Source organism: Diabrotica virgifera, chromosome 4, assembly GCF_917563875.1.
Source record: "Diabrotica virgifera virgifera chromosome 4, PGI_DIABVI_V3a".
NCBI lineage: Eukaryota > Metazoa > Arthropoda > Insecta > Coleoptera > Chrysomelidae > Diabrotica > Diabrotica virgifera.
The window spans coordinates 95,120,670-95,144,097 of NC_065446.1; the positions used below are offsets into that span (position 1 = coordinate 95,120,670).

Sequence of the window (23,428 nt, forward strand, 5' to 3'; positions counted from 1 at the left end):
CTCTTTATTATTGGCTCTCATTTCGTCTATCCATATCTTCCTTGGCCTTCCTACTGGCCGACGTCCCACCATAGTTTCGCTAAGCGTTCCACTAGGTGTTCTGTCATTATCCATTCTTATAAGGTGGGCTCAGCACAATCTTTGTATTTTTGCCTGACTTGCTAGAGGTCCCGTCATTTGGGATGGCACTAATTTGCATATTACGGCGCATTTAAAAGTGGTCTAAGAACCGTATTTAAAGTTGGTGATTGATTACTGATATTGAGGTTTTGCTACTGAGTATCGAAATTATTTAATGCTAAGGCGTGTCTTAGGAAGAAAATTCAAATTGTGACTTCTATACAAGTGCAATAATATACAAATTGGTGCTTTCCTAAATGACGGGACCTCTTAGAGGTAAATAGTTGTAATATTGGTATAACTCGTAGTTGACCCTGTTCTCCATATACTATTGTCGCAAATGGGTCCCAATATCCTCCTTAATATATTTCAAAAGTATTAATAAGGTTTATTGTTTTTCCTGTCATGATCCACGTTTCTACGCCATTTTTTCCAATTAATCTTTATTGCCCCTCATATTTTCATTCTACGTTTTCCTGTCGTGAGTGCTTTTTCATGATACCGTAAAATGGGGTGAATAGGAACAAAACAATTACAATAATCTTCCTAAACATATATATTACTTTCGTTGGGCTATTTAATTTTTTTCAAGTTTTCTAACGTGATATGGCTTTAGGAAATTTAGGTTTGTGTTGTTGGCGTCACTGGATCCTATGTTCTCGGCGTGCAAACAAAGTCGATAATTTTGAGGATATTTCTCATCCTAAAAAACTTTCTCAGTAAGTACAAAATGTCTGTCAAAATAGATTGAAGAGTATTGTTTTTTTGTTCATTCTAACCTTTACAACAATATAACATGATGGTATTTTGATTTATGTTATCTGTAAACTTTTTTTGTTAACAACAATTATTACTGTTCACGTCATGAATTTGAGATATGTGGGGTGGATAGGAACATAATATTTACCGTGTTGCCATTCACCCTACATATTAGAAATGACTTTTTTATCTAACATCTCCATAGAGTAAGACCAAACGAAACAATATCTCATCTAACAACAAATTATACATATTATATTGATCCACACAAAGAGAATAGAAAGAACCATGCTTTGCAAAACGTGTTTCTACGGTTAGCTATCGTCTCCAATCCAAAACAAACTTCTACCAGGGTTCTCAACTGCGCGTGGTATTAATGAATACAATTTTTCAAATTATGGGCACTAATTATCAGCATCCGGCTCGAAGGACCAAATGTGGATTCCGTAAATTTAAAATAAATATTTATACGGTTTTCTGCAATCATCAGAACTGTTGTGCAATAAGTTTAAATGTATGTCAAGACGCAACAAGACCCATGAAGATTATGTGGCGCAAAATAGTTGAGGAATGAAAAACAGGACCAGGCAGAAATGAATCCACAATAGCTAAAGACAAGTTTCCTAGACTATTAAATAAACAGGTTAGTAGTCTTTCAGAGAAAAATGCCAAATTAGAGTTTAAAAAATATTTTTCATTTCAACAACATATTTTTTCAACAATACAAACTTTATATTTATTGGTGTATGTTACTTTACACCTTATGACACTTTTTACCTGTTTCTATTGACCCTACAAATGTACGAATAGGAACACAATAGTTTTTAATACAGGTGTTCCCATTCACCCCACTTGGTGGGGTGAATAGGAACACCAGGTTTTGATTTTTTTGTGATTAAAGTATTCACTTTTTAATTTATTAACATCTAAATATCAAAAGATAAAGGTAAGACCCAAATAACAATGCATAAGTTTTATGTTTGCAATATGTATTTTTTTCAGTTGAAAGTTGAAAACCGTTCCTATTCACCCCATTTTACGGTACGCATACTTTTCCTTCTCTACTGCTTCTTTTTCAAGCAGTATTTTTTTATTATTCCTGAATGTTCTCTTTAACTCCTCTTATGCATTTTCCCTTTCTCCCTCTTCATTTTGCTAGTTCTTTCTTTTTTCTTTTCCCTCCTTTTTTGATCATGATTATTCTCTTCAATTGCTTTTCCAGAGTACACATTGTTTTCCTCTTCCCCTATCGTCCCTGGCTTCTTTCTCTACCCTTATTTTCTTTCTTCTTTTTAATCCTCATATTCTCCCCTGATCTTTCCTGCCTCCTGCTACTCATCATTTCCTCCTTCTTCTGTCTCAAGTGAAATCTGAAAATAAAATAATTTTTTATACGGAAAAACCAAAAATTCTCGTTAAACCAATTTTATACCACACCAATGAGAAATGTTCAAACATTAAGAAAGTCCTATTGGTCGAAACAGGGAGCAACGCCAGCAGTGCTAGCGTCAACGAAATCTTGTTTGGAAGTGGCAGCGGTAAGGGGCTTTCCGGAAATGTCACCATTTCTAGCGGAAGCAAATACTTACACTGTCCTCCGCCCTCGGAAACCCAATCGGGCAAACCTTTATCAGGTTAGAGTGAATGCCGTTTGATGTTTTGAGTAATGCTAGTTAGATTAACATAAATGTACAAGGGTGTTTTACAATATTTTTGAGTATAAACAGATACTTCGTTGTGTTCTTTAAAATCTACCAGGCGAGCTACATATAACGATTATGAGCTCTAGGAACACAACAAAGTCTCAGGATAATGCTGGTAACTATAAAAAATCTTCAAACAGTTCAAACAGTTGTTTATTTGAAAATACTAGCCACTCAATACTGAAATTGTTTAAACACCTTGTATGGAATTGATAGTTTACTGTAATTCGTGTAATTATCTGTTTAACTGTAGTACTATTGTCAGTATTTTATTTGTAATATTTAACAGTGTTTCTTTTAATTGAAAAATCCTTGAAAATGTGATAAAACTCAATCATTGATAATTTAGTTTAGTGCGTGAAGAAAAATTGATACAAATACCATTGCCTTTCCATTATCTTCTTCTAAATGATGTGTATGCATAGGATCACCGAAGTACGTCAGATATATAAACTCTCACTAAACAGTAAGAAAACATCTCCAAGAAAAAATCTGACAGAAATCAGTGCCAAAATTTAAAAAATTCTAAACAGATAGATACGCTAATTTACACTCGATTTGTACATGGTGCCTCAGTTAGTGCTTTGTTGCACACGTTTAACATCGCTTGCATTAGAATGCAGTACAGTCATGTTCTACCATTTTTTATTTACACAAACATTTGAAAGACATGCAAGAGTTGATGAAGATATCAACGACAAAAAAGCCAATTGTTCAGCAACAAAAATAATGGTGCTTCATTTAGGGCTTTGTTGCACACACGCAACATACCATGCATTCGAAGGTAAGAAACATTTGAAAGCTGCCTGTATGGCAAAAGTTGACAGAAAAAATTAACGAAATAAACAATAATAACTGGTACACAAACTAGCTCTGTAACTCTTGATTCAAGGAATCTGTAAATCTTGCTAGATTTTTTACATTTCGAAGGATTTTTCTTAATTTATTTATTATTTTATTCTCTTTGTTATTCGTTTTTGATTGTAGTGAATAGTTTGTTTACTAATCTTATAATTGAAGTTTAATATGGATGCCTAACCGTTTTGCGCTAGTATTTTTATAAATAATTTGTTAATTGTTATAATAATATTTTTTAAAGAGGTGGACAAATAAGCATTAGTGTATTGTTATATTTACTGTTCCGTTTTTATACCGTCTTACACCTCCCGACAATTGCCCGGTCCGGTGCGGTAATGAATGAATCAACCATGAGACCCCACCTCTCATCTTACTACTTCGGGATTTTATACTACTACGTTTGAAAAATACCGGTTAGAATGTGGCTTCAACTGTTGTAATGCTTTTTAATTCTTGTTATTATTTTTTGTTCTTACAGAATTCGATTGTATTTAAGTTTTAGAGATTTTGGTCCTACCACAATTTGTAATTACTTGAAACAACTTACAGTTATGCCCCATGTCGCATAGACTTTGTAACCAGTCCCTGATGCCATGAGCTTAGTTTTTTTTCGTTGATGGTCAAACCCATCTCTCCTACCGTGTTGGAAAGTGCAGGCACTACGTCACATTAATTACAACGTCATATTTTCCAAATATATTGCTTCCTCCTATTTAGAATTGTTTCTCAATAAACGTCTAAATATATTATGTGTCCCATCTTTATAAAAATAACAAAAAAGCGAATGGTTCTTAACTGTATGAAGGATTTTTACTAGTTTTACTGTTTTTACTGGTTTTTCCTCTCTTATGTCAGTTGTATACAGTCGGGGCAACACTTGATATCATTTCAAGCCTTAGAAGAGAATGTTGAAATTCATTGAAGAATATAAATTAAAATACAGTAAATTGGATTTCAGTAACTTGTCTAGATAAAATACAAACGCGCGCACACACACATTCACGCACCGGCACACGCGCGCACACACATTCACCCACCGGCACACACGCGCGCACGTAAACATCGACGAATGTGCGCACATTAACACCCGTGCACACACGCGCATGCGTAGGTGGTGTATCTACATTAATCTAAATAATTAATGTATCTATGTAATTAATTCCTATTTTTTTTGTTATTTAGAATTAGTAGAACTGACAACAAGAGTGCGGTCAAATTCAGTTGAATCATGGATTGGCTCGTTGGCAGACAGGCAAAGGAAGGCAAAAGATGATCCGAACAAAATGAAAGGTATGCTACAGTAATCAATAAAACAATGTATTTGTTTTGTAGTCACTTTTGTGACTATTCAATCCTTTATTTTTACCTTTAGTCTTTGATTTGTCTTACTTATTCCCTCAGTTAATCTATTCACTTGCATTTTGTTAGACCCTTGACTGACCAGAATATAAATTAGATCAGAGACAATTATTACAGAGAGAAAATCCTTATACGTAGGTTTTTCTCTGAAAATTGGAGTCTGCAGATTCTAGTGAATGGTAAACGAAATTGTTTTCTGTCATGATTCTTTTATGGAAAGAATTGATTTGCACCATTTTGTATGTGGAAATCAGGTCCCTTTTCCGGTTTGCGTTTCTGTCTATATGAGTCTGATGAGGGCCTGCAGCCAAAGGCTTGTTCTTGAGTGAAAGAAGCACACATCTTTAGAAAAAAAATTGATAAAGCTATTCTCTCTCTCTTTCTTCTTCTTCTTAAAGTTCCATCATCTCATGTCGGAGGTTGGATATCATAATGGTTATGGTCACTTTGTTGGCTGCGGCTCTGAACTGTTGTAATGAGCTACAGTTAAATAATTCTCTAAGGTTCCTCAGCCAGGAGATGCGTCTTCTTCCTAAGCTTCTTCTTCCTTGGATCCTTCCTTGCATAATAATTCTCAGCAACTCGTATTTTTCTCCTCTGGTAATATGACCCAAATATTCCAGTTTTCTTGTTTTGATAATGTTTATAATTTCTAACTCCTTATTTAAACGTTGTAGCACTTCAACATTAGTAATCCTTTGAACCCACTGAATTTTAAATATTCTTCTGTAACACCACATTTCGAATGCTTCTATTTTTCTTATGTGTTGTCTCTTTTCTTATGTGTTGTCTCTTCAATGTCCAAGCTTCCATTTCGTATGGTAATATAGAAAATATGTAACATCTTAGAGCCCTCAATCTTAGAGGCAACTTGAAGGTCTTAATGCTTACCTTGTAGTTTCAATTCGGACTTTAATTTCTTTGCTTTGGTCATTTTTGTCATCAACCCAGATTCCCAGATATTTGTATATCTTTATTTTTTCTATTTGGGTTTGATCTATCATTAACCTCTCATTTCCATTATGTGTTTTTGATACAATCATAAATTTAGTTCTTTCTTTCTATCTCTCTACAATTGGAGCACAAATTGCCAGGAGCCTTGACCCTTTCCAACATTACCGATTCCACGCCGTTCTTCTCCAAGTGGTAACATCTAGCAAATTTAGCGCTTACGCTTAATCCGTGCATTCTTTTCCGTGGCCTTTCTTTTGGTCTTGCCCTCTGAATTTTTATATCTAGTGCTCTTTTAAACAATCTGTCGATTTCTCACTATATGATCAATCCATCGAAGTCTGTGAAGTTGTGTGATCGGTGCCTCTTAAGGACATAATTGTACCTGGATCTCCATACTCCATTTTCGATAGTAGGTCCACATATCTTCCTTAGAAGTTATTTTTCAAAGACTTCTTTCCTTTTGTATTTTCTGCCTTCACCCATGTCTCGCATCCATAACATATTGTTGGTCCTACAATAGTTTTGTAGACCCCAATTTTCGATTTATCCGATCTCAACAAAGCTACATACTATGTACGTTCCGGTTTTTTAAACGCACACGCTCGTTCAGAAGGATCTATGGAGTGAACAACACCGAGCCAACCCCTTCCCTTTCCCTTAAGCAAGCCTCATATCTTGCTGTACTGCTCATCCCTAGGTTGATCTGAGACACAGCGTATTCTGCTATATCAGATCTGTTTAGATTTTATACTACTACGTTAGCTTTTGTGTTTTTTTGGCCAGGGTTTGAACCATCGATTCATTAGACCAAGAGAATGCGATTCGTTCGAATGGCCTCCATAGATACATACCGGAATGGGACGTTTCATCGCCGCCGATTCATCGCTGCCTTTTGGATGCCGCCGATTCATCGCTACCTTTTCGATGCCGCCGATTCATCGCCAGTCCATTTCATCGCCGTCCGTTTCACCGCCGTCCGATTCATCGCCAGTTAGTCAGTTTATTTTGTATTATGGGAGATGACAGGACACGACGTTAAATTCAGTTCAAAATGTATGACAATTAAAAAGATAAAAAATTTACTGTTCTATTTCTACTTCCCCTAAATTTGTTACTAAATAGTACCAAATTTGTAGTGTTAAATAATGGCCTTTGTAGAAATATACAATATATTATTTATGTAGTGTTAGGCTTGGTTAGGTTAGGTTAGGTCATATTCTAGAATTCCTAATTAATATTAAAAATAAATAATAAATGTAACTGTCGAAAATTGGTCGGAAATTCGGAAATAAATCAGTTAGCGATTAACTGACTGGCGCGGCGATGAATCGGCCGGCGATGAATCGACCGGCGATGAATCGACCGGCGATGAATTGGCGGCATCGAAAGGGCGGCAATGAACTGGCGGTGATGAAGTGTCCTAGACCCGATACATACTACAAAAGTCTATGTTGTTTTTATATTGTACACTATTCTTATATTTTTATTTGTGACTAACAACTTGATAAAAATCTTTTTCTTGAACAATAACCCCTTAAATAATAACTTGAAACACTATCAATTTCTTCGTAGACTCAGCAGCGACTCCGGAACTACCCCGATCGCCTTCCAATCCGCCATTTGCCGATTTACCTCCTCTAATACCCGAACCTGTCGAACAAATTCCTGTCACTCCTTCGTTATCTGTAACTCCTGCCCCGGCACACAAAGCGATTCGGCCAACTCAGCTGAACTTGGACGGGCCTTGGCACTTAAAACCACCCAATACCCAGGACAGCAGACGGAATCTGTTACTGCATTGTGAGTGTAATGATTGGACTTGTAAGAGTTATATTAATCACAAAGGGGTGTTTGGTTTGCTTCATTACTAACGTACTAAATAACAGGGAAGAGTTTTTTGTATTCAGTCGTTTTAATCTGCTTGTTTCCATAGTTGACAAGAAAAGCACTGCTCAAAAACTGACTAAGAATATAGTTTAGTTCAATCAAAATTGAAGAGCACTAGGAGGTGTAAGGGCAGAGAAGAATAAGATATGTTTACACTACTAATAATCTATTTGTGGACGGTTTATTTTTTAAATTACATTAACCACTAACTCGCAGCTTTTTCTAAAAGCCTTAATCTTCATCCTTTCCATCCTAACACTATTTTGGAAAATAATTTTCTATCATTGTTCTGTTAACAGTCAACATATTTTTTAATAACGTTAAATTTTCAGGAAGATGTATATATTTATTAAAATCATATCTTCATCATAATACATTGAAAAGCAAAAAATTAGATGAATTTAAAATTAGATTGGATTTTGATATTTTACATTATAAATTTTTATGCTTGGTAACCCCACGTTGGACGCCAAATTTATAATTGAAAGGCTTGGGGGAAAAGGTAACAAGCCACAAAAGTAGAAAATGGTGAAAACCTAGTTTGAAACTTTCAATCAAATCCTTAAATCAGAGTTTTTATTATAACACAACAATATTTTTTTAAATGAAGCTTTATTCTGAATATAAGCAATTTACAAACTAAAAAAAAAAACAAACGGAACTCTTAACTAAAAGAGAAAAAATATTTTTCTTGAGCAACGTGGCTTACTCCTTTTTTACAAAAACATTGTTGTAAGATTTTCTTATCTAAGACGATGTTTCTATTTTACTCGTCCAAGTCAAAATTCTCCGTTTCCGGATCTTCTGCGAGGTCTGTTGACTGTTGTCGAACGCCCAGCTCAACGTAAAAGTCGTGATAAACTAAAGAAATATAAGGCATGAGTTCCCTTAAATTTTTTAGCTTATTTTCGTTAAGAGGTACAGATGTGGTATATTTTGGAGGAAGATCTCTTAGATTTTTTATTCGATTTCCATCTTTTACTCCTCGCTTACCAATATTGACCGATTTAAACTCTTCATTTAAAAAGTGTTTCACAAGCATTGTGTTGGGTTTATCCGCCTCAAATCTAAAACATCTAACTTGACTAAAACGTAAAGGTTCTTTTTCGTCTGTCGTCTGTTTTTTGTTAGTTTGCCTTTGCAGCTCGTCAAAGGAAATAAAATCTTTTTGTTGCATCTTGATAACTTCAAATGGATTGGTTTTTTTGGCTTTTCTTATAACGTCACACCATTGATTGGGACGATAGATTTTTGCCGTAAATTTCTTTTTCTTCTCAATTAGGGCGAAATCACGATCTGAGGGTAAGCGCGTATGCCCACTTACAAGAAAACGATGTTCGATAGCCAAAAACTGTTTTTCTCTGACTAGTTGCATATATACTGACATCAGAGCCCAGTTTTTATTTTGACCCCCACAGTTATCGGTGTAAATGATAAGCTCTTTATTGTCAGTATTTTGTTAGGAACATTTCGATATATTTCAGTAGTGCACTGGCAATTTCATCACTACCCCTCTTTGCCACATTTTCGGTCCAAATGAACATGTACCCCTGCTCTCTGTTGCAGTTATGGATGCCCAAATTGTACATCCATGCCTTTCTCAAATAAAATGCTTTTCCCACAGTCAAATTCGGCACTGGCAATGCCTGTTGTAAATCAAATGAAATTACTTCCTTTTCATCTGTTAATTTGGCATGTGCAGACTCTTTTATCAAGTCCTGTTGCATCGCCTCAGCCCTTCTTTGATGCAACTCTAACTTTAACTTAATTTGTTGACATTCTTCAGCATTTTCTTTATTTGATTCGAGCGAGACATTGTATGAATCGCATGTTTGGCATGTATCCGTTTTTGGCAGTTTAAATCCTATATTATATTGCGAGCAAAAAACTCTTCTGTAATAATTTTATTTCACTGGGACAATATGTTTGGCATTGCACCAAGGTATATAATAATCTGTATATAAAGATGATATGGACAAATCGTGATTGATGTAAGTGCGGTTGGGGTTATCTTGCCTGCTGTAATGGCTGGAATATTTGGGTATTGCTTGAATATGTCGATGGATGGACAGAATTCTCTCTTCAGATATTTTGTTTTTTCTGTTCGTATGTTTTCCTCGCTTATCAGTTTTTGGAGTAGACTTTCCTTCCTTTATTTGGGAACAGATATTATATATCCGCTTTTTTGACTGCTTGAGACCATGAACTGCCAAAAATTCAGATTTGCATACTTTATATAATATTTAAATGATACACTTCTACAAGATGTTTGGCGTTTGATTTTTTTTGGGTAACTTCTTTTTTTGGGAATGCATTTTATTCTACCAAATAAGTAGTTATTTTGTTGCTGTCGAGTCCCCAGATTCCAAAATGCATCAAAAATTTCTTCTTCTTTTCCCATCAGGCTTGTTCTACATTTGTGTTTGCATTTACATGGTTCTCCAATAGCTTTAGGTTCCATTTCAGTCCCTTGGTATGTTTTGTACCCATGGCCCAGATTTCTTCTTGTTTTCTCCCGGTCCCTTTTCTTAGAATGAACTTTTCTCCAGCGTGAGGGCGTTGAATTTTCTGGAAAACTTAGATAACCTCTAGAAATATCTTGTTTCTGATCCGAGGGATCGTTGGACTCATTTTCGTCCTGAAAAAAAAAGATGTATAATTTTTTGCAATAAGGTAATAAGCCACACACATTTTTCGTAGAAATTCTGTTAGGAATATGAACAAAAATACTGCAGCCGGAGATATAACGCAGTACACATCGTAGTTACACAATATTACTGCGTTATGTAGACGTATTGTACGTAAAGGCAACAATACATATTTCGATACATAGGTAAAATATGACATTTTATATTAAGCTTAAAAATAACAAAATCTTTTGCTAAAAAAGGGAATAAGCCGCATAGAAATAAACTTACCAATATATGTGTAACTCCTTCTGTTGAACAGTCACTTTCAGTAACACTGTAATCTTTATCATTCAGATCGTCATCTGAATCAAAATCAGAGAATTCACTTCCACTACTACTCTCAAAATCAACTTTTCTTTTAGCTCGGCGTAATTTATAGTCATCCATTTTGAAAATCGCCTGTGGCATGTTCCTTTTCTAACCAAAAAGTTCTGAATTTTGGCAATTGTTAAGAATGAAATTCGCGTATAGAGGCGCCATCTCTTTATCAATAGCTGAAATAATTGATCAGCAGTTTCGTTGCACACTTGCAGGTATCTTTTAGAGGAAATCTAATTTTTTAGATGTATGTGGCTTGTTACCTTTTTCCCCCAAGCCCTTCAATTATTAACCATTTAAGGAAGCATCCATAGACATCGCCGTAAAAATTTTGACTTTTTAAAAACCATTTTTTCTTTTATGGTGTTCTCGACCATCCTCTACTATAATTCTAGTACAACAATTTGTTTTGAAGATATTATTAAAGTCTTGTAAACGTGGCAATAATATTATAAGAAACAAATATGACAGATACAAAAAGCTGAAGTCAATGGAATCTAATTTTTTGCTCGCCCATGTGATCGGTGGGTATAAAGGAGTTATTTTTTATTTCTTTAACAAAATCATTTATCTCATGTCTTTACAAATCATTATTTAACATATTTCATTTTTAGTGGAAGATAAACCTGTGGTGGTAAAGAGACGAAATAAAAGTACTAACTTAGGTAAGTCATTGTTTTAACAACATCCGTCTTCCTTCTACTACATTTAATTTAATAATCATTATATTTATAATCAATAATAATCATTAATAATAATATAATTATTTAACAGTAACTACATATAAACTTATTTTAAAGTCAAATAGGGAACTTGTATAAAAATTATATTCCAGAAATATTACGGATAAACGTTATTTAATGCTGTTAAAAGAACCCCAGTTTACGAAAAAACTCATATTTTATTATTATGAAATAAATATAAGCAATTAAAAACTGCAGAATTTAAATTATTACAGTTTGTTGGTCGTACCTATAAACGGCGAAAACGATAAGTATTGCAACGCCGCAACGGTACATTATGTGATAAAATCATAAGAAATCATAAAATCGTAAAGAATTAGTATTAAAAACATAAGGTTTTTTGTAATACTATAGTAAATACCTATTATATTGTATATTGCATTAATATAATATATTACATTAGGTATGGTATTATACAGAGAGAGTCTGTAAAGTGGAATAAATTCAATATCTCAAATACTAATTGTTTTTTTGGAAAATGCTCAGACCCGTCGATTAGTATTTCAAATTGTCCTTTTTGACATTCAATAATAATGTATACAGGGTGTCCCAATTTAGAGATATGACGTCATCGTCGATTTTCTTAAATGGCAACACTGTCATTTTGATAGCTAATTTGATAGGGTTTGTAAAGTTATACATAACTGCAAAATATCAAATTTTTATTCTCTACCATTTACAAGATAATAGAAAATAACAAAGTTATATCTGTAATTTGGAATATATTCAATAATTAAAATACTAACTGTTTTTTTGAAAAATGCTCAGACCCGTCGATTAGTATATCAAATTGTCCTTTTTGACATATAATAATAATGTATACAGGGTGTCCCAATTTAGAGATATGACGTCATCGTTGATTTTCTTAAATGGCAACACTGTCATTTTGATAGCTATTTTGATAGGGTGTGTAAAGTTATACACAACTGCAAAATTTCAAATTTGTATTCTCTACCATTTAGATGATAATAAAAAATATCAAAGTTATGAAAAAGAAGTAATCAACTAATAATTGAATTTAATTATTTCAATAAATTAAGCAAAAACTCATAATGTTGCCCTCAATTATTGTCAAATTGTCAATGGGCAACGTTATGAGCATTTGCTTAATTGAAATAAATAAATTCAATTATTATTTGATTACTTCTTGGTCTTCATAACTTTGTTATTTTTTATTATCTTGTAAATGGTAGGGAATAAAATTTTGAAATTTTTCAGATGTGTATAACTTTACACACGCTATCAAAATAGCTATCAAAATGATAGTGTTGCCATTTAAGAAAATCAACGATGACGTCATATCTCTAAATTGGGACACCCTGTATACATTATTATTATATGTCAAAAATGACAATTTGATATACTAATCGACGGGTCTGAGCATTTTTCAAAAAAACAGTTAGTATTTTAATTATTGAATATATTCCAAATTACAGATATAACTTTGTTATTTTCTATTATCTTGTAAATGGTAGAGAATAAAAATTTGATATTTTGCAGTTATGTATAACTTTACAAACCCTATCAAATTAGCTATCAAAATGACAGTGTTGCCATTTAAGAAAATCGACGATGACGTCATATCTCTAAATTGGGACACCCTGTATACATTTTTATTGAATGTCAAAAAGGACAATTTGAAATACTAATCGACGGGTCTGAGCATTTTCCAAAAAAACAATTAGTATTTGAGATATTGAATTTATTCCACTTTACAGACTCTCTCTGTATAATTGCATTATATTATTATTGCATTGTGTAGCAAAGAAGTGAAAATAAGTACTTAGTGAACTGATATGTAGATGAAAATAGAGTCTGATTTTGATACTCACATTAAAATGATCCTCACATGTCTTCTGTGCAATATCTTTCTCATTTCTTTTGCATACCTTTAACCATTTTAAACGACGTTTTTGATCTTAAGTTACACGAATAAATAGTTTTCAGGGCGTTTTATAAGTGGTATTGGAACACATGGAAACGATACAATATTTGTAATATTGTTTTTGTGTTGCTTCCATATTTAGCCATACGGCTCACACTCCCTCTAAGGGGAAAATTGACTCATCCCAGATACCTACGGTATCAAAAGGATTGAGCTCTGGTGGACTCTTTCCATGTTATCGAGCCCTAGGTGACTTGGTATGCAGGTATATCTCCCAAAAACTTTCGTACACTTCTGACCGTCGCGAGTAGTACAGCTTTCTGCAAGGTCTTATAAAGATTTTCATTGAGACCCAGCTTTGTTATGCTTTCGAGGAGGGTCTTCGGAATGACTCCAGTAGTAGACATAATAATCGGTATTGTCTGGGTACTTTGCATTCTCCATTGTTTCCGTATTTGAATTTCCAGATCTCTGTACTTGGCGATCTTTTCAGTAAATTTACTACGTAGATTATTGTTGTTAGGTATCGCCACATCAATTAATGTTGTTTGTTTTGTTAATTTATTAACTAGTACGAGATCTGGTCTATTATGTGCCACTTTTGGTCTGTGAGCACAGTGCGGTCCCAGTATAGATTGTAGTTGCCATTCTCAAGCATACTCTCAGGGACGTATTGATAATATGGAAGATGGTCCGTTTGGAGAAGTCCCAGTTTGATAGCTATCTCTTGATGAAGGATCTTTCCAACTGAGTCATGCCGTTCCTTGTATTCAGTTACAGCAAATGCCTGGCAGCCCCCGGTAATATGTTGGATAGTTTCTTGGGCTTGACATCCATATCCGCATCTGCCGTTTTGCTTCCATTATTATTATCAATATTATTAAAGCAAAGACAAAAAGAAATTATACACGAAAAAAATCGAACCTTCAAAACCCATTGTTTCTTCTTCTTACTCTCTTTCTTGGCTTGCATACTTGTGCATCTGCCAGTACATTTGATTGTATTGCAGCTCGTCTTGCTCTAAGCAATGCTGCAACACTGAAAACCTAAAAATGTTGCCTTGATTTACCAAGTAACCAGGTTAAATCAACAACTGTCAATTTTAAATACACACAATCTTCCAGTATTGCCAGTTCTTTGTTCTCTTATCCTGGAACGAGCAGCCTGACGTCACATAGCGTGCTGCGCTTTTCGTGTTGAATAGCTGGCGATCACAACTTTAAATGTTCATTGTAAATTAATTATTGCGATTTGAGGGTTGATATTTGGTGTGTGTTGTTTCTATATGTAGACAAATATAATAAATAAATAAAAAACTTGTCAAGTTCCCTATTGTGGCTTATTCCCAATAAAAATAGCAAATTACATTAAGATGTCACGAGAAAAAGCTACAGAAAAATATTAAATGGTATCGTCGCATCAAGCTCACCGTCGGAGCTTGGTTTGATAGGCGGGGCCACTGTTCCTCTAGTTGTTACTAAAAGTGACAGGACACTCTTAATTATCTTTGTCGGAAATACAACAAATAAATTTTTTTCAACAGATGATGAACGGGCAACTCGACGAGAATCTTACCTGAAGGCTACGGAAGGAGGTCGAATGCACATCGACAGCGACTTGAGCGACAGTGGCGAGCTGTCACCGCAGACTTTAAGAAGGTAAGTCATTCATTTTGACACAATTTTCTCTATATTTGTGACTGTACAAATATTTTCTACTACTTATTTAGTCAAATTCTTCAAAACGATACATTTTTGATATTTCTACATTTGATGCCATAAGTATCTTAGTTGTCTCATTTAACGTATACAAATATTTTTTCTACAATTGAAGCTGTAGTTTTCTCTTCAGTAGGTAATGCGATGTAGGGGTCGTGATGTCATGAGTTAAAATTTGCGATGTTTGTTGCTATTTTGCTTAGTCCTCCGTCATTTCCGCCAATTTTTGCAACGATATATTCGAAATATCATATCGAATATGTATATTATTTCTTTTGTTTCTTTTTATTTTAGGATTCGTAGGGCAAATCTTTCTAGAGATATTCAAAACACCGCATTATTTGTTTTGACATGTGAATGTTTAGTCCCGATCTGGCCTTCCTCCTTCTTCAAGAGCCACAATCTCTATATAAAATTGGTATAAAAATAAGAATGCTGCGAGGAAGAACTTAACGCTAAGATTTTTGGTAGCGGGCACGAACACCTGGACCACCGAATTTCTTGGGTTCGCAGCGACGGGGATCGGCTACCAACAAGGTACGGTCATATTGGATGAGGATATCCTTCAATTCCTTCTTTGATGCTTCATCGACGTATTTTTGATAAATAAATTTGGGAAACACGTCCACCACCATTTACTCTAACTCTGATGTCAACAGCAGAGAATTTGTCCTTTCCAAGAAGAAGAATGGGTTCTTGCAGTTTGTCTTGGAGCATTTTAGGCTCTACTTGGCTGAGAGGCCTGCCATTTACCCTCAAGACCTTTTGCAATAAGCTACGGCTGTAGCCGATTTCTTTCTGCCAAAAACTTGGACATAGTGGATTGGATCTCTTTTTGGCTTTGTCGTTGGTGCCTGCATTGTGAAAAGACTAAGAGAGAAAAAACTACATCTTCTCTGTCCTTTTTTGTGGTGTTGATTCGTGGACCTTTAACAAAAGTATGTGCAGAAGATTGGAAGTCTTTGAGACTTTGTTATATTGAAGAATATTTTTCAGACCGTGAACTAATCGAGTCCCAAATGAGAAGGTTCTCAGCAGAAGAATGAAGAAGAACCGAGAGGTAGGTACAGATCAAAATCAAATCTCGAAAGTTACAATACTTCAGACACATTATGTGAAATGGATCCAAATATACCCTCCTACAAGCCATCGTGAAAGGAAAAATATTTCATATCATGATATGTAGGTTAGGTTAGGTTAGGATAGAAGCATCGTAATTAATGAAAGAATCCAGGCAGGAAACAGAACCTACTAGAAATACAGTAACTTCCTCAAAGATAAGGAGCTTACTCAGAATACAAAACTGAAAATTTACAAAGCAGCAATTAGACCAGTAATCACATATGGTGCTGAAGTAATGTGTCTGACACAGAAAGAGGAAGAAAGATTGCGCATCCTAGAAAGGAAAATAATTCGGAGGATAGCAGGACCACTAAACTTAGGTAATAATGAATTTAGAAAACTCATGAACCACGAAGTAAGAGAACTTATGAAAGGAGAAGACATCGTCAGATTTATCAAGGCACAGAGACTCAGATGGATGGGACATATAGAAAGGAGGAATCCAGAAGCCGTTATCAAGAAAATTTCCAAATGGAGACCTGTATCAGGCAGTCTACGAGGAAGACCGAAAACTAGATGGGAGAACCAGATAGTCGAGGACCTTAAGTAGATGGGAGTCAGAGAATCGGTAACCATAAGCAAAAACAGGAACGAATGGAGGAAAATTGTAAAAGATGCCAAGTCACACCACCAATTGTAAAACCAAAATGTTAATACGGATTGATTCACCGCGACAAACGAATCGGAAGAGCCCAAAGAGGGCGGCAATCACTCCGCTAGGAGTGTGGATGCCATGATGATGATGATATGTAGGTATGGGAACTTATTATTAAATACAAAATACCTACAAATTTGGTAGAATAATAAAAAATACAATTCTTTTATTTACTAGAGTAATAATTATAAAAAAAAAAAATAAAACATACCCCACTCAAATGCACAGTCGGATTTTTCACAACACTACCATTAAACACTCACAAGTTTTTATTATTTGGTAGAAAAACCATCTGGTAGCCTGACCAGATGTCTCCAAAGAAAATTTTAGCTTCTATTAATTTGATTCTTCAAAAAAAACAAGGAACAAAAAAAATATTATAACTTATAGTTTGTCCTGCTTTAACTACAACCTTGATAGACTGCAACTAAACACTTTTTCCGGTATCGTACAACTCAGATCCCTGAAGATCAATTAGAAGATTATAAACAGCTTTGGGATCTAATTCTCAGTTCTTCATGACTTCTATAACTTGCCGGCAAATATTTATTTACCACTTGACTGGTGCCAAGGCGGCCATAACTCTATAACTCAACTGCCTAGATCGAAGTCAAATTGGGAATCTAATACCACTTAAGTGGCGAGAGACCAGACCCAGACTAGCTTAAGGCTAGACCCCGACGGAATTACTTTAAAAAAATCTCTCCATATCGAGTGTTCCACTTAACTTTGAATAACTTGATCGGCGCGCTAAATTTTTCGATATCATGCATGGAGTGAGGCAAGGCTGTATTTTGCCTCCTCTAATGTTCAACATCTACTTCGAAAAACTATTTAGAGAAGCTTTGCATGAAACTGAAAAAAGGCATTCTATTAATGGGGACCGGCCAACAAGTTCTTACTAATAAAATCACGTATTATAGTCAACAATATGGACTCAATATAATTATAAAGAAGACAAAGCTCATGACAATTAGCAATAAAAAGATAACAGAAGGCCAACTCTACATCAACGAAACTCCAGAAGAAAAGTTGACGCGGTACAACTACCTCGGCACCATATTAAATGAAGAATTGACCAACAACCACGAGATAAGAGAGTGCATCGGAAACGCTAGATCCACCTTCATCCGGATGGGGTCCTTCATCAAGAGCTACGAAGAGCTCTCTTACGACAGTATAAAAGTAAAAGTGCTGCGGTGCTACGTCTTTTCTGTCCTTTTTTATGGTATTGAATCGTGAAACTTGAACGAAGATATGTGCAGAAGATGCATTTGAGATGGTGCTATGTCGGAAAATACTTAAGATCCCGTGGACTTACCGAGTCAAATTAGAGGAAGTCCTCAGAAGAATGAAGAAGAACCGAGATGTACTGACCACCATCAAATCTCGAAAGCTACAATACTTGACTCATTATCCAGATATGCTCTCCTTCAAGCCATCCTGCATGGAAAAATTTGGAAAACGAGGTCCAGGAAGAAGAATATCCTGGTTAAAGAATCTTAGAACCTGGTCCAACCCAACATTTGTGCAACTTTTTTGCGATGCTGTAGATAAGATAAATATTATTATGATTATCGCACAGACAGTCACATCAAGAAAAACAAGAATGTACTGGGATTTCAATTGGTTCAATATTAACGCATTGTTCCTGCGTACTTCTTCTTCTTCAGGTGCCATCTCCGCTACGGAGGTTGGCAATCATCATAGCTATTTTAATTTTTGAGGCAGTAGTTGTTTTGAGCTGCATCCAAACCGTTCTCTCAGGTTCTTCAGCCATGAAATTCGTCTTCTTCCGATGCTTCTTCTGCCATCTATCTTTTTTTGCATTATGAGTCGCAGGATGCCATACTTCTCGCCCTGCATCACATGTCCGAGATACTGTAGTTTCCTTTCTCTAATTGTAAGTTCAACTTCCTTCTCTTTACCTATTCTTCTCAGTACTTCATTGTTCGTAACTCTATCTACCCAGGAAACCCTCATAATTCTTGTATATGTCCACATTTCAAAGGCGTTAAGTCGTCTCATTGTCTCTACATTTAACGTCCATGATTCCACTCCATAGTATAGTACACTGTAACATTTTGTTAGGCGTACTTTAAGAGCTAATGTTAAATATTTGCTACATAGGACCTTTTTCACTTTCATAAAATTAGAACGTGCTTTTTCGATTCTGACTTTGATTTCTGCAGTGTAGTCATTATTTTCTGTTATAAGTGTTCCTAGGTAAGTGTACTTTTTTACTCTTTCGATCTGCTGGCCCTCTACTATCAAGATTTCGTTAGTATTATGGTTGTTTTTACTAATTTTCATAAACTTCGTCTTTTGATATTGAGAGAGAGTCTGTATTCCCTACTACACCTTACTATTTTACACCTTACTACTGGTAGAGGATAAAAATGGACTGAGACCATAGAAAACTCACTACAAGCCATCATGCAAGGAAAAATAATTGGAAAGCGAGTTCCAGGCAGACCTCGTAACTGCCTGTGAAGTCGGATTTATTTTCTTTTGCGCTTTCAGTTTAGTTCATTTCAACAGGCAACTCCGGGAAACTGTAATTTTAGTTATTAATCGTTATTGTGATACTTCAATGTTGTGAGTCCCTATAAATTACTGTAGTCAGCTACATTTTATAATAAAATTTGATCACAAAATTATATATTTAATAATTAGTATTTTGTTCATCTTCAATAGTATATTATGCATCTTCATATAAAAATATCAAACATGTATCTTGCAAAAGTAGTGGTAGAACAGCACACACTATAATTCTGCGCTATGCTCTATTATTGGTAATGTTTTGGTATTCTTGCCAGTGCGCACAGGCGATGGCGACCTCCTCTATTTCCCGGTGATATTCAACAACTCAGAAAAATGTTCGAAGACTCTACCTATCCCTTGCGGTGAGCTGGTTATATAAAAAGCACAACTAACACTAACACAGAATTTAACAGAAATATTGGTTTTGTGAATATTTTACCTCTCTATTGAATCATTTGGCGGAATCAGATGTTATTAAGTATACGAAACCTCGTTTTATTCCTTTTTTTATTTCCTTTTAACTTATTTGTTACACTTAGACCGGGTCGTGGAAGTATTTGAGTATGCAAAACCTGAGGACCGGCAACTATGTTCCGGATTCTTTTACCTGAGATCTTGAACAATGAAAAACTGAATCTTGCCGGAAGGTGCGATGGGTCTTGTTACCCCCTCCCCCCCTACGTTACCGGCAGATAAAAAGCGATTTTTCGCAAAAATATTTTTTTGTATTTTTTGGGTAATTCTAAGCAAAAAATGTTCCTACAAGTGTTTTCGTAAAATACATAGTTTTCGAGATAAACGCGGTTGAAATTTAAAAAAATCGAAAAATTGCAATTTTTGAGCCCGAATAACTTTTAATTAAAAAATAAAATTAGTCCAGGGCGCATCTGTTTTGAGATGGACGTTGAGAGGTGACTCAAATTTTTTTGCAGAAATTGCTTCAAAATAACTCAAATATTAATATTTGAGTTATCCTCCCACTCAAAATGGTCCGGAACATTGTTTAAATAATCAAATGTCAAAATATGAAGGAAAAATTCGATTTTTTTATTGGTTTTTTGATTATAACTTTAAACCTATTCATTTCTGAGGAAAGTTGTACTGACATAAAAGTTGCTTAATTAAATTTCCTACAATACAGAATTGGTTAAAAATTTAAAAATAGTCACCCTTGTTGCAAAATAGCAATAATTGCGAAAAAACCATACAAAAACAAGTATTCGCATTTTACGTATTTCAACCATTTATACTACACTTAGTACCTTCATATTTTACCCAGAAAAACTTTATGATATAGTAAAACAACACTGTAAATTTCATTGAGATCGGTTTAATAGATTTTGCAAAATAAATTTTGCAATCCAGCTTTCGCAAAAAAAAATCATTTTTTTTTAATGTTACAGGACTGAAAATAAAGCAGATAGCAAGTTGAATTTTTTTTTGCTAATAGAAGTGTACTGTACCTTTCATTTGCAATTTGCAAAATTAAAATCGATTAATTACCACGGCGTCAGGAAATTTTTTAAATAAACATTAATTTTTTCCAATCCTTATCTAATATATTATTTTCTTACTCTGTATTTTGTTTTATTTTAATATTTTAATTCCACAAAAATCAAACTAATTTTATTATTGTTTGTGAAATATTGTTTAAACACTTGCATATGTTTAAAAATAATAAACTTTTATTCTCTAAGTTAAAATATATGAACAAAGAAAGTTTTTGCTAAAAAAAGTGTTATTTCAAAAGATAGAGTATGTGTTTTTATTTTGCAATAAACAAATTTATTTATTTATATCGAAATGTAATAAAAATTAAAATGTATCAATCATTATCAAATGTCATTGGAATGCCCAATCAGAGCAAACTACTATCCGCTGTCCTGCGCGTAGCACCAATAATTAATGTTTATTTAAAAAAATTTCTGACGACGTGGTAGTTAATCGATTTTAATTTTGCAAATTGCAAATGAAAGGTACAGTACACTTCTATATGTAAAAAAAATTTCAACTTGGTATCTGCTTTATTTTCAGTCCTGTAACATTTTGAAAAAATGAGTTTTTTTTGCGAAAGCTGGATTGCAAAATTTATTTTACAAAATCTATTTAACCGATCTTAATGAAATTTACAGTACTGTTTTACTGTATCAAAAAGTTTTTCTGGGTGAAATATGAAGGTCCTATGTGTAGCATAAATGGTTGAAAAACGTAAAATGCGAATACTTGTTTTTGTATGGTTTTTTTCGCAATTATTGCTATTTTGCAACAAGGGTGACTATTTTTTAAATTTGTAACCACTTCTGTATTATAGGAAATTTAATTACGCAACTTTTATGTCAGTACAACTTTTCCCGGAAATGAATACTTTTAAAGTTATAATAAAAAAACGAAGAAAAAAATCGAATTTTTCCTTGATTTTTTGACATTTTGATTATTTAAACAATGTTCCGGACCTTTTTGAGAGGGAGGATAACTCAAATATTATTATTTGAGTTATTTTCAAGCCATTTCTGCAAAAAAATTTGAGTCACCTCTCAACGTCCAAATGTACTAATATTTTTACAGATGCGCCCTGGTCTAAATAGTAATTCTGCTTTCACCATTTGAAAGTTATGGTCATTTATTTACATTGCTAAAAATTATTTTTTTTGCTAAACAAAGCTATAAACAGTGTTTGAGCGTTTTGTCGCATGTCCGCACCTCGTCAACGATTAAAACCGAACGGAACCAACTATGGAACCAACCAGGTAGGACTTCCATCGCGGTGAGGACATGCGACAAAACGCTTAAACACTGTTTGTTTATAGCTTTGTTTAACAATAAAAAAATTAGTTTTTAGCAATGCAAATAATCAAAACCGGTATAATTTGACTTGAATTTTCAAATGCTGCAAGCAGAATTTTTATAAGTTTAACCGCGTTTATCTCGAAGACTATGCGAAAACTATATATTTTACGAAAACACTTGTAAGAAAATTTTTTGCTTAGAATGACCCAAAGAATACAAAAAAAAGTTTTTTGCGAAAAATCGCTTTTTATCTCGCCGTAACATAGGGGGAGGGAGGGGGTAACAAGGCACCATCGCACCTTCCGGCAAGATTCAGTTTTTCATTGGTCAAGGTCTGAGGTAAAAAAATCCGAACATAGTTGCCGGTCCTCAGGTTTTGCATACTCAAATACTTCCAGAGCCTGCACTAACTTGACTTATATTCTGTCAATTCAATTTAAATTGTATTTAACAGGTGAATTCAGTGGTATAATCGGTCATTTATGTTGGCAGACAAATTACTTTATATTATTGATTTAATTGAATACGTTTAACTTTCACGTTTTCAAAGGATCCTCAGTTTTCAACTACAAAAAAGTAATTGGTGTAAGTTTATAAATAAAAAACCAACAATGGTGGATTAATACTTATGAACAATTTGAAGGTTTTTTAGTTGTTATAAAATCTGCAGGGTTACTTACTATTAAAACAAACGACTTAACGAAAAACAAAAAACTAAAACCGAGCAGTAATGTTCATTACTTATTGTCTGGTATGTTGTTTAAGATACATAGACAAAACGACACTGTTATAAGTATTTTCGTTTGGAAATTTCCCGTTGGTGAATGAGAACATCATGCAATGCACATGTCTATGAGCGGTTGTAGAAGGGCATATACTTAATGGGTTTTGTGAAATAATTTGTTCGATATGGAAGGTTTTGTAAGATGGACCAGTTTTTGACTATTTGTTTAAAAAGGAATATGGGATATGAAGTGGTTCTTATTTGTTGTGTACGGTGAGAAAGTGATATATCTGGTGAAAATTATCAATGTCAGTTGTTTTATTCAAGGATGTGGGATATTTTAGTTTTTGGCACATTTCTAGGAGCGATCATTTATGATAATTTTGTTGTTAGCAAAGTATTGTGACTTTTGTAAAGTCGATCTGGTTTAGTTGAAATGGCATGTTGTGCAATCACACAATTGAGAATTGAGGAGAAAATATTAAAAATTTACCGAAAAGCTGAAAAATGCGCATTAAAATTGACCGATTCCTTCGACTTAACATATTTAAAACACATATATTAACGTCGGGAACTTGCAAATCGTCACCCTGTATAACTGT

At 34.3% G+C, this 23,428-nt stretch overlaps 1 protein-coding gene and 1 pseudogene across 10 annotated transcripts in view; one reads left to right on the forward strand and one right to left on the reverse strand.

Moving 5' to 3' along the window:
- Positions 1-23,428, forward strand: part of LOC114326081 (rho GTPase-activating protein 21-B) — an 811,276-nt gene that overhangs the window by 598,816 nt on the left and 189,032 nt on the right. For 3 of the 10 annotated variants that reach the window (XM_028274292.2, XM_028274302.2, XM_028274298.2), the window contains 6 exons: positions 2,364-2,513; positions 4,623-4,730; positions 7,326-7,553; positions 11,263-11,313; positions 14,820-14,934; positions 19,591-19,677. In XM_028274292.2, the coding sequence (XP_028130093.1) occupies positions 2,364-2,513; positions 4,623-4,730; positions 7,326-7,553; positions 11,263-11,313; positions 14,820-14,934; positions 19,591-19,677 (739 nt within the window). The remainder of the gene's footprint in view (positions 1-2,363; positions 2,514-4,622; positions 4,731-7,325; positions 7,554-11,262; positions 11,314-14,819; positions 14,935-19,590; positions 19,678-23,428) is intronic. The other 7 variants (XM_028274294.2, XM_028274293.2, XM_028274297.2 and 4 more) reach the window with 7 other exon arrangements.
- LOC114326082 (40S ribosomal protein S16-like) lies at positions 15,449-15,873 on the reverse strand (annotated as a pseudogene).